The 19,232-nt window shown below is 35.4% G+C and overlaps 1 protein-coding gene across 5 annotated transcripts in view; it reads left to right on the forward strand.

Annotated features, from left to right (window-relative positions):
- Positions 1-19,232, forward strand: part of DMXL1 (Dmx like 1) — a 175,984-nt gene that overhangs the window by 115,976 nt on the left and 40,776 nt on the right. For 3 of the 5 annotated variants that reach the window (XM_025388446.1, XM_025388447.1, XM_025388445.1), the window contains 5 exons: positions 720-898; positions 5,179-5,318; positions 8,023-8,108; positions 9,401-9,602; positions 14,902-15,019. In XM_025388446.1, coding sequence (XP_025244231.1) covers positions 720-898; positions 5,179-5,318; positions 8,023-8,108; positions 9,401-9,602; positions 14,902-15,019 — 725 coding nt within the window. Of the gene's footprint in view, positions 1-719; positions 899-5,178; positions 5,319-8,022; positions 8,109-9,400; positions 9,603-14,901; positions 15,020-18,073; positions 18,137-19,232 lie in introns of all 5 variants that reach the window. The other 2 variants (XM_025388442.1, XM_025388443.1) reach the window with 1 other exon arrangement.

A 19,232-nucleotide genomic window follows, 5' to 3' on the forward strand; every position in this document is an offset into this window, starting at 1 on the left:
TTGCAAAATCCTTGATTATCTACTGGTGATTTGCATTTTGTAACTCAAGGTTGATTAAAGATTTGTATAACTTTTTTAATGCTAATGTCTTTAGTATTCTGAGGTAATATACTAAAAAAATACTGCCTAATTGTGGAGTGTTCACAAAATAAAACAAGAAGATTGCATTATTTTCTTCTTTGTCATTCCATTGACTAGAAAATTCTATCTCTGAGCCATTTCCAAAAGTTTGAATTAGTTTAAGTAGTTATGGTGCCTGAATTTTGTTTATATTTTCTAATGAAAAATATAGTTTTAGATATAAGGCCACATGATTACCGAAGAATCTCAGAAGGGAGTTGTTGCTTTTAATTAACACTGACATCCCATGATAATCTTTAAAAAAAGCAAAGTAGAAGGATGTTGGAAATTTCCTATCATGTTCATAGTTAAATTGTGGACTGATTTATGGGTGGATATTACATCCTTTTATCTTTCACATATAATAGATAAGTCAGCATTTAGAGAGAGAGAGACAAATTGAGGAAAAAGCAGAGGTTGCTAGACAAAAATGTTTGTCTTCCTCTATTTATTTTCTTACCTGCTGTGTACTTTCATAATCTTAATCTTATTTTTTTGTGCGTGCTTATTTGTAATTAACCTTAGATCTTATATAAACACAGGTGAAATAAATGCAATGAAAATAGTACTTCAGTAACGTTTTATTTTCTTTTTATTAGTTTCTTCACTAGTTGAAGAAGGAGAAAAACAGAACAAACGTTTTAGATCATCAAAAATGTCTTGCAGAGAATCTGCCCCACTGACCCCTTCCTCAGCACCAGTAAGCCAGGAGTCACTGGCAGTTAAAGAAAAGTTCATCCCACCCGAGCTCAGCATCTGGGACTATTTCATAGCTAAGGTAATTAAAATGCTATCTAGATCAATATTTTCATAGTCAAATAGAAATGAGAATATCAGAAATAAGTGTAATTTTTGGTGCTTCCAAATGTTTTCACACTTTGGTTTAGAAAATTTTCGTTACTATCAGGCTACATTCCAAAAATGTATACCTTAGAATATTTTGACCATATTTCATAGAGTTTTTAAGGCAGTTTTTTGGTAAATTATGATGTTTGCATTTTAAACAACTTTTGCATTTTATTATATTTTTATGAGATAAAAGATAATTTGCTTAACACTCTCATGTTAATGTACTTGATGGTGATTAAGAAATCAAAGTGCTCTGGTCATCTATCATCCATATACATTTTTTTTTATACTACAGCAGTCTTTCATTATTCTGAAATGCATAAATTTCAATTACCAGTGTTTAGTTAAGTAACATTATTCCCTCAACAACATGGTTCAAATTTGTTACCACAGTATATTAAATATGAGTAAACTTCCCTGCTTCATTCTAGAAATCACTATGTAAATATGCACTTTTTGATCAGTGACCAATCATATCAGTTCTTTTAAAGTCTTTCAGTGATTGATTATGTAGCACCTGTTACTCAGTTCATACACAGCAAAGCATGCAGTTGTTTTGTTTCTTCTCCTGTGATAAACCCATATGATAGAGTACAAAATTGGATTTAATCAGAAGAGGGAAGTGGCCAACTAAGATGAAAGTGCATCCATAAAAAAAGTGATAGTACTGAGAGTGATATTCAAGTTGAACATAATGAAGTTAGAGAACAAATAGCCAACCGTGGGTATGTTGACAATGCTGCCATTTGAAAGACTCTAGATGTACAGCCAGAGGAATTTAGTGAAGATGAACTTATAAATGTAGAAAGTAGTTGTGATAAAATGATGAAGATGTTCAGAGATAGTGACCTTGCCAAAAAACTTCACATTGAAGGGATTCACAGCATTGAAAATGCAAAGAACAGTATGTTGGAAGCTGATAAAATCTTAGAAGTGTGACAGTTTGTTTAAGGCACAGAAGAAATGCTTGCTTCATATCCTAAGTTACAGAGATAAAAGGCAATCGCTACTCAAACTACTCTTGATAAGTTTTTTACAAAGAAATAAAACATGTTATTTCTTTGTATTCCTAATATTTTAATTACAGTATGTTAAAATTAGTTTATTTTAAAAAATTTTTTCTATTCATTTATAGCTGATGGTAAGAGTTTTTAGTGTTTTGACAAATGTTTTTAAAGGTCACAAAACATTTGTAATTTTTCCCATTGATTATTATTGCTCTGTATAGTTTCTGCATGCATGGTCATTTTTATAGTCATGCAATACTGTGCGAAACAAGGACTGCCTATATAAGTATCTTTCACTTTTTGTGTCATCAGCCACATCCCTCACATTCTCAATTTCCAGACGTTCTCCTGCACAAATTGACATCTAACTCTAACTGTTCTCTGGTGACAAAAGTCTTCCAGGCCTACTAAGCTATGGCTTTTATTTTTCTCATATCCTACATGCTTAAGGGTAATGAAGGGAGTTTGTGTCTCCTTGTTCCTCACTGCCATTTTTTGAGTGATTTATTTATTCATATATTCAACAAATATTTATTAAGCACTTCATTTATCTAGGAATATCTTTATTTCACTTCTATATTTTGAAGGAGAGTTTTTGCTGGATATAGGATTGTTGGTTAGCAAGGCCTTCTTTAGCTGTCTTGTTTCTGAATCTTTTTGTTAAATGTCTAGGGTCTGCCCTTACACCCAGTCAATATCACAACTTCAAAGTAGTTGAGATGTTACCTTCCCTAATTGTTTGCTCCTGAGATCTCTGTTACTTTTGATAATGCCTATGGGCCTAGAATTTTAAAGACAACCCCTCTGGCAGGGCATCAGAACTCTAGTCTTCACAGCCTGCCCTGCTGACGCTGGTGGAACACCTACACCACAGAGATTGGGGTAGAATGGGAACAGCTCCTAACCAAGTTCTCACTGTTTTACCCAGATCAAATCCCATAGATTTTTTTAAATAAATACTTCTCTATGTGTTATATGCATGGGTCAACCATTGGTTGTTTTCTACAACTTTGTTCAATTTTATTGTTGCTTTTTGGAGAAAGGACTTACCAAGCTGTTTACTCAGCTGTTCCAGAAGTTCCACTCTCCCTGCTATGTTTCTTTGTTGGTCTTCCAAGGTTTTACAACCTTTTTTTCAAACTTCCCACATCTCCCTTTCCATCCTATCCTCACTCTTAATTGATGACCTCACCTTGTAAGTCTCTGAGAAAGATAGAATCAGACAAAACTTTTTCATCATCCCAATTTAAAGTTACAGATCAATTACATTTGTTCCTGGCTTATTCCCTCCTGTTATAGTGGAGGAAAAGTCCTTCTATCAAAGACCATTTTCTCGAGTTCTACTCTGAATCGCATTCTTTCTTTTCTTCTCTACTCTCCCCTGTGTTTTCAGTTCTCTTCCTCTCTGTCGAATCCTTCACATCAAGATGAAAATGTGCTTTAGTATCTCCCATCCCAAACCCCTGCTTTGACCCTGAAATATTTTCCAGCTGCTATCCCATTTTTCCCACTCACATTCAGCTTTTCAAAACTATAGACACATGTGCTTTCTACTGCCTTGTTTCCCTTTCATACTTACTTAGCATATAACTTTCTGACCCAGTTACACCCATTAAAACTGCTCTTGTTGAGATTCAGGTGATATCCATGTCAAGTATAGTGGAAACTTTTTAATTATTTTCTTAATCTGTCTTCTTAGCATCATTCAACATTCTTCACTACTCCTGCCTTGAAATGCTTTTCTCTTCTTTTCTCCTGATGCGAGTTTCTTGTAGCTTTTTTTCTTAAACTTACTATTTATTCCTTCATAATCTTCTTTCTTCATCCTTCCTCTTCTATTTGACCCATGAATGTTGGTCTTCTTCGTCATTTGTACATTTTATATCGGTTTTCCCCAAAACCTTCCCTCTCATACCCAGTCTTTCCATTTTATGAAATTATATATTCATCCTTATAGTTGCTCAAGCCAAAAACCTGGGAATCATTTGTTTTTCCCCCACCTTCTCTTGCTCTCCAAATCTATCAGCAGATCTGTCGGTGCTTTCTCCAAAATATGTCTTGAATCTACTATTTCTCTCCAGCTTCATTACTAACCACCTATATCCAAGCTGCCAACTCCTGTTTTAGTTACTGATGTCTCCATTTCTACTCTTGCCATTTAGCTTTTCTCTCATAAGAGATTGATCGTAATGATATACTTAGCATACAAATCTCAGAAGCTGTCTTCTACCTACAACTTATTGGTGGCATTCCCTTACATTCCTTTACCATGGCCTGCGAGACCCCATCTGAGCTGTCATTTGCTATTCTCTCCAATCTTTCTCCCAACATTTATCTTTCCGCTTAGCAGACTCAATCAAACTATTTTCAAACCAAACTCTTTCCCAAACTCTTTCTGCATTCTTTTTCCACTGTCTAAAATGCTTTTCTTCCCTCTTGTTGTATGGTTTATTCCTTCTTGTCCTTTAGTTCTCATACTTTTCTTTTTTTCTTTTTTTTTTTTTTGAGACAAAGTTTGGCTCTGTTGCCCAGGCTGGAGTGCAGTGGTGCGATCTCGGCTCACTGCAACCTCCCCCTCCTGGTTCACACCATTCTCCTGCCTCAGCCTCTCAAGTAGCTGGGACTACAAGTGCCCACCACCACGCCCAGCTAATTTTTTGTATTTTTAGTAGAAACGGGGTTTCACTGTGTTCACCAGGATGGTCTCGATCTCCTGAACTTGTGATCCGCCCGCCTCGGCCTCCCAAAGTGGTGGGATTATAGGCGTGAGCCACCGCGCCCGGCGTCTCGTACTTTTCAAAGAGGACTTCCATGATCACCTTATCTCAATTCTCCTTATTCTCCATTTCTTTTCTTTGTAGCTCATAATACAAGTTGTATTTAGTTTTCTGTTATTTGCCTATTTTTTCCACTAACATGTAAAATGTAAATGAGGGTGGTGATTGTATCTGTCTTAAAAATTCTTAAATCAGGTAGAATTCTTGCCGCACAGTGAATACTTAATAAATTTTTGTTGAATGGATGAAAAAATAATGGAATTGTATCACGTGATGTCAAAGGCATAGGATGGTAAGATAATAGTTACTTACCTCTCTTATAGTGAAGTATCTGCAAATGAGATGAATTATTACTGTTAGACTATATGTTTGAATGTATTAAATTAGATATTTGGCTGATAAATTTCATGATTCCTTTATTTTAGCCTTTTCTACCCCCTTCTCAAAGTAGAGCTGAATATGATTCAGAGGAGAGTCTGGGAAGTGACGATGATGATGATGATGATGATGATGTTTTAGCATCAGATTTCCATCTCCAGGAGCATTCTAATTCAAATTCATATAGGTATGGAATATTTTATTTTAAATTTCTTTTTAAAAATCATGGTTTATATAAATAATATTTTTGAAAAAATACGTGTGAAATTAATAGCTTGTTGACTTTATAACACATTATAACCCAGATTTCTTTAGTTGAAATTGTTAAATTCCTTTCCTTAACAATAATTTCTATGTTGACTTTATAACACATTATAACTCAAATTTCTTTAGTTGAAATTGTTAAATTCCTTTCCTTAACAATAATTTCTCACATACCTTTGTTTGTCCATTAATGGACTATCCGTAATTTGCATCATTCCTAACAAATCTTGCTCCAAGATTATACATTGCATTTTGGGCTCTAACATAAACAAGTTCTACTGTTTTAGTCTAGAAAATATAAAGTATTTTCAGTAGAACACTAGTACTATAAGATATCAATAGGCACTATCTTCAAAAAGTACTCTGTATACCATATAAATGTTCTAAATGCTCACCTCTGGCTCCAGTACTGCGTTATTCTTACATTCATGAATGATGGAATATTAACTTGTCTCTGTTGATATGTTTACATCTAAAACATATATATGTTTTACTAAAACATGGTATGTTAATGGCGTGATAAAAAAATGTAAATTTTCCAAAAGAGATAAATGTATGAGGACATTGAAGTCATTCTTTATTTAAAAGTTACTATGAGATTATTTACTTCCTGGTTTATTGAGAGTTTTTTTCCCCCTGCTGAATGAATTTTACTTTTTCAGTATATAAATCATTTAAAAGTCAAACTGCACAACTCAACAACAAAAAGACAAATAGGCCGGGCACGGTGGCTCACGCCTGTAATCCCAGCACTTTGGGAGGCCGAGGCGGGCGGATCACGAGGTCAGGAGATCGAGACCATCCTGGCTAACACGGTGAAACCCCGTCTCTACTAAAAATGCAAAAAATTAGCCGGGCGAGGAGGCGGGCGCCTGTAGTCCCAGCTACTCGGGAGGCTGAGGCAGGAGAATGGCGTGAACCCGGGAGGCGGAGCTTGCAGTGAGCCGAGATCGCGCCACTGCACTCCAGCCTGGGCGACTAAGCAAGACTCTGTCTCAAAAAAAAAAAAAAAAAACAAAAAGACAAATAATTTAAAAAATAAACAAAGGGCTGGGCATGATGGCCTATACCTGTAATCCCAGCACTTTGGGAGGCCAAGGTGGTCAGATCACTTGAACCCAGGAGTTCAAGATCAGCCCAGACAACATGGCAAAACCCCATCTATATTTCTAAAAAAAAAAAGTGTTAATGAACAAAGGACTTGAATAGACATTTCTCCAAAGATGATATGAAAATGGCCAATAAGAATATGAAAAGATGTTCAATATCATTAATCATTAGAGAAAGGCAGATCAGTTTCCCAATGAGGCAACATCTCATATGCATTAGGATGGCTACAAAAAAAAAAACATAACAGTGCTGGCAAGGAGGAGGAGAAATTGGAATCTTTGTGCACTTTTGGTGAGAATGTAAAATGGTGCAGCAACTGTGAAAAACAGTATACTGGTTCCTTAAAAAATTAAAAATAGAAATTAACATATGATCCAGCCTTTCCACTATGGATATATACCTGAAAATATTGAAAACAGGGACTGAAACAGATATTTGTACTTCCCATGTTCTTAGCAGCACTAGTTACAGTAACCGAGGGGAAGAAACAATCAAGTGTGTTTTAACAGATGAATTAGTAAACAAAATGTGCTATGTATGTTGAACGGAGTATTATTCAGCCCTAATTAGGAAGGAAATTCTGACACATGCTACAACATGGGTATAATGCTAAGTGACATAAATCAGTCACAGAAAGGGTTATAGTATGTGATTTCACTTATATGAGGTACCTAGAATCATGAAATACATAAAGACTAAAAATAAAATAGTGGTTTTCAAGGGCTGGCGGTGGGGGGAGAATGGGGAATGAATTTAGAGTTTCAGTTTTGCAAGATAAAAAGAATTCTGGAATTGGATGGTGATGGTGGTTGCACAGCATTATGAATGTACTTAATGCCCCTGAACTATAAACTTAAAAATGGCCAAAATGGTAAATTTTATGTTTTTGTACTACTGTTAAAAAATAACTAAAAATTCAGTCCTTTAAGAAATAAATATGTTCCACTTGAAATAAAAGAGAAGCTGACTTTTTTTTAAACCAAACTATATAAAAATGTGAAATCACAAGTTTTACTTAAGCTTCTATTTACTCTATCCAATTTCTTCTGCACATCCTCTACAGCAAATCACTTTTATTAGCTTCTGGTTTATCCTTCTGTTTGCAAATAAGCAAAAGCATCTGTCCAAACTTATTCCCCCAGATTTTTTGCAGAGGGTAGCATACTACATATAGTGTTCTGCTACCTGCTTTTTATTTATTACTACATATGAAAACTTACTCCATATTAACATTTAGAGATCCTTCTTCATTACTCCTTATGGTTACCCTAATATTCCTTAGGTCAAAAATAGTTATTCAACGAGTACTCTCGTTGTGGACAATTTTGGTTATTTTTGCACTTCTGCTATTGTAGATAATGCTGAAACGACTAACTGGATGTGTATATTATTTTGTTTTCATAGAGGGGTATATTCAGGTTGATTCCTAATAGTGGAATTTGTTGAATCAAAGGGTAGTATACTTTTCTAAATCCCTATAGAAATTGTTAACAGATCTATTGTTGCTTTATTTTTAGTTGGTCCTTGATGCGGTTGGCAATGGTGCAATTGGTGCTCAACAATTTGAAGACTTTTTATCCCTTTGCAGGTCATGATCTTGCAGGTAATAAATAGCTCCACTTGAACTCATGGTACCATTGCTTTTGACTTACTACCTGTTTTTTTTGGGTTTTTTTGTTTTTTTTCTGGAGTGGGGGGGGGGAATTTTAGTGACATCCTGTTATAGAAGTTAGATTTCTTTTAACTAAACCATCCGTCTGTAAATGTATCTGTCATACTGTTAGGTGCTTGAGGAGGGCAACATCCAAGAAATCAAGGGCACTGAACGTGATATGATTGACTATATTGAGACTCTATACTCTAGCCAAGTGTTAAGGGATTTTACAATGGAGAGAAAACTAAACAAATGCAAAAGCTAGCAATTATTAACTTCAAAGGAGGAAAAGATTGTACAGGAAAGAAAGGGGCATGATAACATTCTAAGTGATTCTGCTATGAACTGTAGTTCTGTATATATGATACAGTAAACACAAAAATACCAATTTAACGAAATATTTTTATGAGACTCTATCATAATGATGACAGAGGAGTTTATTCTGATTATGCCATAGTAGTAAATCAGTAGATCATTTCTGAAATTGAAAAATTAAGTATTAAGCATGTTATTTAGATATAGAGAGGTAAGTAGTAGGAATAACTAAAAGTTGAAAGTGAGATTAGGACTCCAGAGTATGGATGGGCAGAATTGCAAAGTGCTGAGTTCCATGGCAAGTATTATTTAATTTTAACTTTATGTTTTGTTTTCATTTTCTATAGCTCTTAAAGAGTTATATGCCATACAGAAATTAGTCCGATACAAATTAAAGCAGGGGTGTCCAATCTTTTGGCTTCCCTGGGCCACACAGGAAGAATAATTGCCTTGGGCCACACATGAAATACATTCATACTAACAACAGATGATGAGCTTAAAAGAAAAATCACAAAAAAATTCATAATGTTTTAAGAAAGTTTACGAATTTGTGTTGGGCTTCACTCAAAGCTGTCTGGGCCGTATGCAGCCTGTGGGCCATGGGTTGGACAAGTTTGATTTAAAGCAATTAATTTTCCCCACATACATATTTTCAAAATCTTCAGATACATTTTTCTTGTAATATTGAAGTCAGAAGCAGTAATGTTGAAATACTTACACAGATTTATGGCATACCTTTTGTAATCCTCTGGATTTCTTTGCCCATCTCACCTTGCACATCTTCCCTGCCAAAGTGTATGTTAATATTTAATCTCAGTCTTTTTTTTTCCTGCATCCGCTCTCCCTGCTCTCATTTCAGTCTTCCTTAAAATTGAATATGGCATTTTACTGCATAAGATTAATATGAGTCAGTGTTCCCATTTTAGAGCTTCCAGTTAGTTCACCTCTTTGTCATGCGGTTCTAAAAACTCTTCAATGTTGGGAACAAGTTCTTCTCCGACGACTTGAAATCCATGGTGGGCCACCTCAAAATTATATCGCAAGTCATACCTCTGAAGAGAGTTTGTCTGCAGGTCCTGCAATTCTTCGCCACAAAGCTTTACTGGAACCTACGAACACTCCTTTCAAGTAGGTTTTCTTATGAATATTGTTTGGGTTTTTTTGTTTGTTTTTTGAGATGGCATCTCACTCTGTCATCCAGGCTGGAGTGCAATGGCACAATCTCAGCTCACTGCAGCCTCTGCCTCCTGGGTTCAAGCGATTATCCTGCCTCAGTCTCCTGAGTAGCTGGGATTATAGGAGCCCGCCACCATGCCTGGTTAATTTTTGTATTTTTAGTAGAAATGGGGTTTCACCATGTTGGCCAGGCTTGTCTCAAACTCCTGACCTCAGGTGATGCACCCGCCTCGGCCTCCCCAAGTGCTGGGATTACAGGTGTGAGCCACCACACCCACCCTGAATACTGTTTTTAAGATAGGAGTTTTACTTTTTGGGCTGCACATTCTTGTCATAACTACTCAACCCTGCCAATGTAGAGTGAAAGCAACCATAGACAACATGTACACAAATATATTCAGTTGTTGTCCAATAAACTTTATTTCTTAAAATGGTAGGTAGACTAGATTTGGACTGTGAGCCATAGTTTATTGATGCCTGCTCTAGAGCAGTGCTGTTCAAAATAACTGGTTACAGAAGTGTTAAAAGTTTATAGCACTAAGCAACAGTCAACAGATGCAGCACAATTCCTGTCAAATTACCAACATCATTCTTAACAGAATTAGGAAAAAACTATTCTAAATTTCACATGGAAGCAATAGAGCGCTGGATTAGCCAAAGCAATCCTAAGCAAAAAGAACAAGGCATCACATTACCTGACTTCAAACTATACTACAAAGCAACAGTAACCAAAACAGCATGGTACTGGTACAAAAATAGACAAATAGACCAGTGGAACAAAATAGAGAACCCAGAAATAAACTCATGAGAATTTGTTCTACAGATTATTTCATCACTCAGGTAGTACTAAGCCCAGTACCCAGTAGTTACTTTTCCTTTTTTGGAGACAAAGTCTTACTCTGTTAACCAGGCTGGAGTGCAGTGGCATGATAACAGTTCACTGCAGCCTTCACCTCCTGGGCACAAACGATCCTCCTGTGTCGGCCTCCTGAGTAGCTGGGATCACAGGCATGCAACACCATGCCCAACTAATTTTTTGTATTTTTTGTAGAGACGGGGTTTCACCTTGTTACTCAGACTGGTCTCAAACTCCTGTGCTCAAGCAGCCCATCTGCCACAGCCTCCCAGAGTGCTGGGATTTCAACTGTGAGCCACCATGCCTGGCCCCCAATAGTTATTTTTTCTGATCCTCTTTCTCCTCCCCCCTCCCCCCTCAAGTAGACCCCACTGTCTGTCGTTCCCTTCTTTGTGTTCACGAGTTCTCAACATTTAGCTCCCACTTTTAAGTGAGAACATACAGTATTTGGGTTTCTGTTCTTGTGCTAGTTTGCTAAGGATAGTAACCTCCAGCTCCATCCATGTTCTTGCAAAAGACATTATCTCATTCTTTTTTATGGCTGCATAGTATTTCTTGTATCTGTACCACATTTCCTTAACCAGTCTGTCACTGATGAGCATTTAGGTTCGTTCCATGTCTTTGCTATTGTGAATAATGCTGCAGCAAACACTTGTGTGCATGTGTCTTTTATGGTAGAATCATTTGTATTACCCTAGGTATATACCCAGTAATGGGATTGCTGGGTCAAATGATAGTTGCATTTTTAGCTCTTTGAGGAATTGCCATACTGCTTTCCACAGTGGTTGAAGTAATTTACACTCCCACTGACGGTGCATAAGTGTTCCCTTTTCTCTGCAACCTTCCCAGCATCTGTTATTTTTTATAAATAATCTGTTATTTTTTAATGATAGCCATTCTAACTGGTGTGAGATGGTATCTCATTGTGCTTTTGATTTGCTTTCTCAAATGATCAGTGATATTGAGCTTTTTTCTTATGCTCATTGGCATGTACGTCTTCTTTTGCAGAGTGTCTGTTCGTGTCCTTTGCCCATTTTTTAATGGTGGTGTTTGTTTTTCTTTTGTAAGTCAGTTGAAGTTCGTTATAGATGCTGGATGTTAGACCTTTGTCAGGAACATAGTTTGAAAATATTTTCTCCCATTTAGGTTGTCTGTTTACTCTGTCGATAGTTTGTTGTGCAGAAGCTCTTAAGTTTAATTAGATCCTATTTGTCAATTTTTGCTTTTGTTGCAATTCCTTTTGGGGTCCTTGTCATAAAATCTTTGCCTGTTCCTATGTCCAGGGTGGTATTGCCTAGCTTGTCTGCCAAAACTTTTATAGCTTTTGGTTTAACACGTAAGTCTTTAATCCCTTTTGAGTTGATTTTTGTGTATGTTGCAAGGAAGGGGTTCAGTTTCAATCTTCTGCATTTGGCTAGCCGGTTATCCCAGCACCGTTTATAGAATAGGCAGTCTTTTCTTAATTGCTTGTTTTTGTCAGCTTTGTTGAAGATCAGATGGCCAGAGGCATGTCACCTTATTTCCCAGTTCTCTATTCTGTTCCAGTGGTCAATGTGCCTGTTTTTGTACCAATACTTTTCCATGTGGTTACTGTATTTTTGTAGTATACTTCAAAATCAGGTAATGTGATTCCAGTTTTGTTCCTTTTGCTTAGGATTGCCTTGCTATTTAGGCTCTTTTGTTGTTGTTGTTTCATACTAATTTTAAAATAGGTTTCTCTAGTTCTGTGAAGAATGTTGTTGGTGGTTTGTTAGGAATAGCATTGAATCTGTAAATTGCTTTGGGCAGTATATCCACTTTAATGATACTGATTCTTCTTCTCCATGAACATGGGATGTTTCTTCCATTTGTTTGTGTCTTATGTGATTTCTTTGAGCAGTGTTTTGTAATTCTCATTGTAGAGATCTTTCACCTCCTGGTTAGCTGTATTTCTAGGTATTTTATTCTTTTTGTGGCAGTTATGAATGGGGCTGCCTTCCTGATTTGGCTCTCATCTTAGCTGTTGTGTATAGGAATGCTGGTGATTTCTTGTGCACTGATTTTTGTATTCTGAAACTTTGCTAAGTTGTTTATCAGATCTAGGAGTTTTTGGGCTGAGACATAGTGTTTTCTAGATATAGAATCATGTCATCTACAAACAGGCATAGTTTTACTTCCTGTCTTCCTATATGGATGCCTTTTATTTCTTTCTCTTTCCTGATTGCTCTGGTCAGGACTTTGGATACTAGGTTGAATGGGAGTGGTGAGAGAGAGCGTCCTTGTCTTGTGTTTATTTTCAAGGAGAATGCTTCCTGCTTTTGCCCATTCAGTATGATGTTGGCTGTGGGTTTGTCATAGATGGCTCTTACTATTTTGAAGTATGTTCTTTCAATACCTAGTTTACTGGGAGTTTTTACATGGATTGATGTTGAATTTTATCAGAAGCCTTTTCCGATATAATTATGTGGTTTTTGTCTTTAGTTCTGTTTGTGTGATTCATCACGTTTATTGATTTGCATATGTTGAACCAAACTTGCATCCTGGGAATTAAGCCTACTTGATCATGGTGAATTAGCTTTTTGATGTGCTGCTGGGTTTGGTTTGCGAGTATTTTGTTGAATATATTTGTGTTGACATTCATCAAGGATATTGGTTTGAAGTTTTCTTTTTCTGTTATGTCTCTGAAGGTTTTGGTATCAGGATAATGTTGACTTCATAGAATTAGGTGTGGAGGAGTTTCCCCTCCTCAATTTTTGGAGTAGTTTTAGTAGGAATGGTATCAGCTTTTCTTTGTACATTCGGTAGAATTTGGCTGTTAATCCATCTGGTTCTGTGCTTTTTTTGGTTGGTATGCTATTCATTACTGATTGAATTTCAGAGCTCATTATTAGCTTTGTCAGGGAATCGTTTCTTCCAGGTTCAGTCTTGGGAGGGTGTGTGTGTCCAGGAATTTATCCATCTCTTGTAGGTTTTGTAGTCTGTGTGCATAGAGGTGCCCATAGTAGTTTCTAATGGTTATTTTTATTTCTGTGGGGTCAGTGGTAACATCCCCTTGGTCATTTCTAATTGTGTTTATTTGGATCTTCTCTCTTTTCTTCTTTATTAGTCTAGCTAGCAGTCTCTCTGTCTTACTAATTTTTTCAAAAGACCAACTCCTGGATTTGTTGATCTTTTGAATGGTTTTGTGTGTCTCAATTTCTTTCAGTTCAGCTCTGATTTTTGTTACTTTTTATCTTCTACTAGCTTTGGGGTTTATTTGTTCTTGCTTCTCTGATATTTTCCATTATGATGTTAGGTTGTTAATTTGAGATCTTTCTAACTTTTTGGTGTGGACATTTAATGCTATGAATTTCCTCTTAATGCTGCCTTAGCTACGTCCCAGAGATTTTGGTAAAGCATACCTACTTTTGTTAGATCCTATGGCCCTAGGCTAGGGATCAACAAACTATGGCCATCCCCGCAGGTGAAATCCAGACTTCTCCATGCTTCTTTAAATAAAGTTTTATTGAATTATAGCCATAAATGCTCTCAATTTTGCATATTGCCAGTGGTTGCTTTCCCACTGGAAGTCGACAGTCCCTAATTCGGTTCTGAAATGTTCCAAAATTCAAAATTTTTTGAGTACCAACGTGATGCTATAAGTAGAAAATGCCACATGTAAGTATTTAACACAAACTTTGTTTCATGCATACAATTATTAAAAATATAATTTCTCACCTTCACTGCCTGTAATCCCAGCACTTTGGAAGGCCGAAGTGGGTGGATCACCTGAGGTCAGAAGTTCAAGACCAACCTGCCAACATGGTGAAACCCTATCTCTACTAAAAATACAAAAATTAGCTGGGCGTGGTGGCAGGTGCCTGTAATCCCAGCTACTCAGGAGGCTGAAGCAGGAGAATCACTTGAACCTGGGAGGTGGAGGTTGCAGTGAGCCAAGATCGCCTTGTTGCACTGCAGTCTGGGCCAAAGACTGAGATTCCATCTAAAAAATATATATATACACACACACACACACACACACACACACGTGTGTGTATGTATGTATATATATAATTTCTTACCTTCAGATTATGCATGTAAGATGTATATGAAACATAAATGAATTTTTAATTTAGACATATATATTCAAATATTTCTAAATCTGAAAATAGATGAAATTCAAAATACTTCTGGTCGCAAGCATTTTAGATAAGAGATACTTTACCTGTACAGTATCAGACTTGAGTAGTTGTGGCAGAGACCATATGGTCCACAAAGCCTTTAAGGAAAAGGTTGGTGATATGATCTGCCTCCAATCATATAGTCTGATTGCAGTTAACTTATTATAATAAACATTTATATGGCACCAAGGAATTGTTGTCAAGTTAATCAGAAATTTCTGAGGTTTATAATTAAATTTGCTGTCTCTCTCTGTAGATCCAAACACCATCTGGCACTGTCTGTGAAGAGGCTTTGGCAGTATTTGGTGAAGCAGGAAGAAATTCAGGAAACCTTTATCAAAAATATATTCACAAAGAAACGGTGTCTAAATGAGGTCTGTATAAGTTAAAACCTGTTTACTATTTTATTATTGAAGTCTTTTATATTATTATGTAACCATTAAAATGAGATGTATTTTACAGATTTTATATGATAAACATAGGCAATTAATGCTTAGAAAAGTGTAATTTAGAAGGGGGCAGTATTTTCATAAATCAATTTAATTTAATTCAAATTAAAATGGGACTTTTTTCCTTGAAAAAAATGTTTAAGATTCCGCATCTTGTTTCTTGTATTTTGAATTGTCATGATCATCAATTTAAGAGACAAGATAGAAATTTTCTATGATTTTTCATGTGACAATTAAAAGAAGTCTATCTTAGAAGTTTAATTGTAACTGGGTTTATATACTGAAAAATTTTTATTTTATGTATGTATTTTTTTTGAGACGGGGTCTCTGTCACTCAGGTTGGAGTACAGTGGCACCATTTCAGCTCACTGCAACCTCTCCCTCCCAGGCTCAAGCAATCCTCCCACCTCAGCCTCCCAAGTAGCTGGGACCACAGATGCATGCCACCATGCCCAGCTGATTTTTTGTATTTTTGGTAGAGACAGGGTTTCACCATATTGCCCAGGGTGGTCTTGAATTCCTGAGCTCAGGCAATCTACCTGCCTTGGCCTCCCAAAGTGCTGAGATTACAGGCTTGAGCCACTGCACCCAGCCAACTTTTTAAATATGTACATTTTCTTTTCTGTGGATTATGCTTAAATTAATGAAATTTTACAAACCCAAATTAACCTATACTGTAACTGGTTGCTGATACCTTGATATTATCATAATGGTTTTTTTTTTTTTTTTTTTTTTTTTTGGTCATTTAGTTTAGTGCTAGTAATAAGTACCAGTTTCATGATATGGGGAACTTGCTTCTTTCATTTGAGAAGTTTTGTTACTAAAAAGTTCAGGTGAACTAAACAGTAGACATAGTGATGTAGTCAATTATTTTTGTCTCCTGGACTGATAACAAAGAGTTCAGAACTGACATTTGGTATGTGAACCACATTTTGCGTAGCACTGAACTAGTCTGAAAGCAAGCTTTGTACAGTTTTTGAAGTTGGAGGAAACACTGAAGATACTTCAGTTGAAGAAATAAATTGAATGGTTTCACAATAGACAAGCAAAAAGCAAGATGACATCTAACCTTTCTGCCTTAAAGGAAAATTACATATGTATCTCATTGTCTCTCAGTTTAAGCACCAATTTTAAGTGGAAACTGTATATGCTATTATTTACTATTTGCCTCATTTTGTAAATGTATTCGAATCAACCAAGTCGGGAAATAGTGTGTAGTATTCTTGCTGACTTAGTAAGAACTTTGACCTGAGTGCCTTTGTATAATATTGAAATTTAGACAAACATGAATGTATTTCATTTGTTTATTTGATCTTTTTTAAAAAAAAAAATTGATATATTTGACTAATCTTACAAAAATCTTATTTTTCTACTGCTGATATGTTTGGGTATTTGGGAAATGAAGTAGTTCTGAAAACAATACAAAGAAACTATTGAACCATTATATTGTCTAGTTGATCCAGGAATAGAATCATTAAGGAAATAGAGTAGTATAATCAAGCCAGAATACATAAACGTAGCAAATAATAAATATAACTACACATTTTAAAATTTCTGTTATTCTTTGGAGTTTCATGATATCTCAAGAAATTTTTAAAATTATTTTTATTGTAATTTTAATCAGAAGCATGAACATGAATGTTAGACTGACAGTTTTGTGACTATCATTAAGCTAAATGTTTTCTTTGAATTTTGTTTTTTTAATTCAAAATGACTATGATAGCCCTTACTTTGCAGTGTTTTGATAAATTTATTTAAACCTTGACACAATTAATTGTAGTTATTAAAAGTTTGTTGTTATTGCTTTGTTGTTTTATTCTTGATAGTGATACTCTTAAAAATAGTGTCTTTTTGATAACGAATATGAAAAGAAAAATGTTGTATAGTAAAGCATAGATTTGAATGGAATTAAATAGAATCTTTATAGAGTTTGTGTAAAATTAATCTTTACTGGAAAGTTTACTAGTCTATTTTTAGTATTAACAAAATCACCTTCCATCTCTTATTTTTCTAAAATGATGATTATACTTAAATAGTTTAATTGAAGTCACGTGATTTTCCAGGTGGTTAAGAGATACATATATGACAGGCCCTGTATTTTGGATAGCAGGTGATGGGAGAGTATTCTGAGAACTGCTCTTTCTTTATTTATGTGTTTGAAAATGAAATTTTATTTACAGTTTCTTCATCTGACCCTAAAATCCTGGTTTTCACAGATCTTTTCTTTTCCTGTATAGTAAGGTTTACTGGTACATGTGTTTTAAAATAGAATGTCTTCTCTCTTTGTATTTAAATAGAAAGTACAGACAACTGCAATTAGATTAAGTCATTCTTAATAAAAACTTGGGACTTGACAACTCCCATCATTGTTCCCAATTCCTTTTTCTGTTTTTTTGTTTTGTTTTGTTGAACTTTCTGAGAAGAACTAAAAGTCTTGGAACAACTCTTTCTTTAACAAGTACTGCTATTCCCTTTTAAGAAGTATATGTGCTTCCAAGCAATTTATTGACTGTTTCTGGCTTCATCAGTGGAAGAGAATTATAAAAATGTAGAAATTGAAATTTTCTAATCAAGAGATTTTCCTGAAGGTTCAGATGTGGAGATAAGACATAGCAGTGAGTAAGAGAATAATTCAACTTTGTTGATAGTGCTCTGACACCACTAGCTCTGATTATTTTAATATAAAGTACTTTGGTTTCAATCATGCTTTAATGTCAACATTTCGAAATTGAGTAAAAACTTCTTAGGGATAGAATAAAAATTATAGTGGTAGTTAATGAGTTCTGAGGGATTAAGTGTTGCTCATCCCCTAACCATGCACATGCTTCTTATAAGTTGTGTGAAATTTTAAGAATAACTCTATATAGTGTTCTTTTCTAGTAAATTTGGTTTAAAATATAACATTTAAACAATCCCCAGTATTTGCGTGTTACATGTCGTCTTTACTCTTTGTCATGTGGTTATTCTTTCTTGATGAAGTCATTAGAGGACAACAGTGAAACCATCAAAAATTCTATGATGGAGGAGCCAAACATCAATAAGGTACAAAATATCATTCAACTGAAATTAGAAATTGCATTCTTTCACAAAAGAACAAAGCATTTGCATTTTAGTTTTAAACTGGTCTTTGTTTCCAATGGATTTAAAGTATTGTTCCCTCAGATTATTCTCCTTTTATTTTAACAACTTAAATACTGCAGTTGTAAAAGTGATTTCTGTTTTGTTAGATAAGAGAATGCAATTTTAAAGAGAGTTGAATGTATCTTGTTTTGGCTACAAATTTTTATGAGTAAATATAACTAAAGTTCTTAATACATGTGATTACAAAAGCAATTGTTTAGTAGTGTTTTAATTCTACAAGTATCACTTTTGAAGTTAAATTTCTCTCCTATGATACTAATTCCTAAAAATATAGTACATACTGTTACATAGCGTTTATTTTACTGGTAGCAACAGCATGTAGCAAAGTGCCTTAAGGGTACATAGTAAGTACTCATGATACTTGAGAATCAAAGCACAAAAGATGAGAATCTGTATAATTATGAAATAACTCCTAGGTGTTCTGTGATTGCATATTCAACTATGACTTTATTTTATTTTATTTTTGAGACAGAGTTTCACTCTTTCGCCCAGGCTGGAGCGAAGTGGCACAGTCTTAGCTCACTGCAACCTCTGCCGCCCAGGTTCAAGTGATTCTCCTGCCTCAGCCTCCCTAGTAGCTGGGATTGTAGGCAGCCACGACCACACCGGGCTAATTTTTTTTTTTTTTTTTTTAGTAGAGACAGGGTTTTGCCATGTGGGCCAGGCTGATGTCAAACTCCTGACCTCAGGTGATCCACCCGCCTTGGCCTCCCAGAGTGCTGGGATTATAGGCGTGAGCCATCACGCCTGGCCAACTCAACTGTGACTTTATGAGGTTGATATTTAACTCATGTTTTTCATATTCTCATATTAAAACAATCTCAGCAGTGATTTTTAAGTGAAAAATTTCTCAAAAAAATTGTTAAAGTTACTAATTTCTACCTCTCATTCTTTCCAACGGGAGTCCTTTGGTAAAATAGGAGAAATAATTCTGTGCAATTACTTAAAAAGCCTGATTTGATATCAGGTGTATTTTATAACTAAAACTTTTGCAAAA

Source organism: Theropithecus gelada, chromosome 6 (assembly GCF_003255815.1).
Source record: "Theropithecus gelada isolate Dixy chromosome 6, Tgel_1.0, whole genome shotgun sequence".
Taxonomy (NCBI): domain Eukaryota; kingdom Metazoa; phylum Chordata; class Mammalia; order Primates; family Cercopithecidae; genus Theropithecus; species Theropithecus gelada.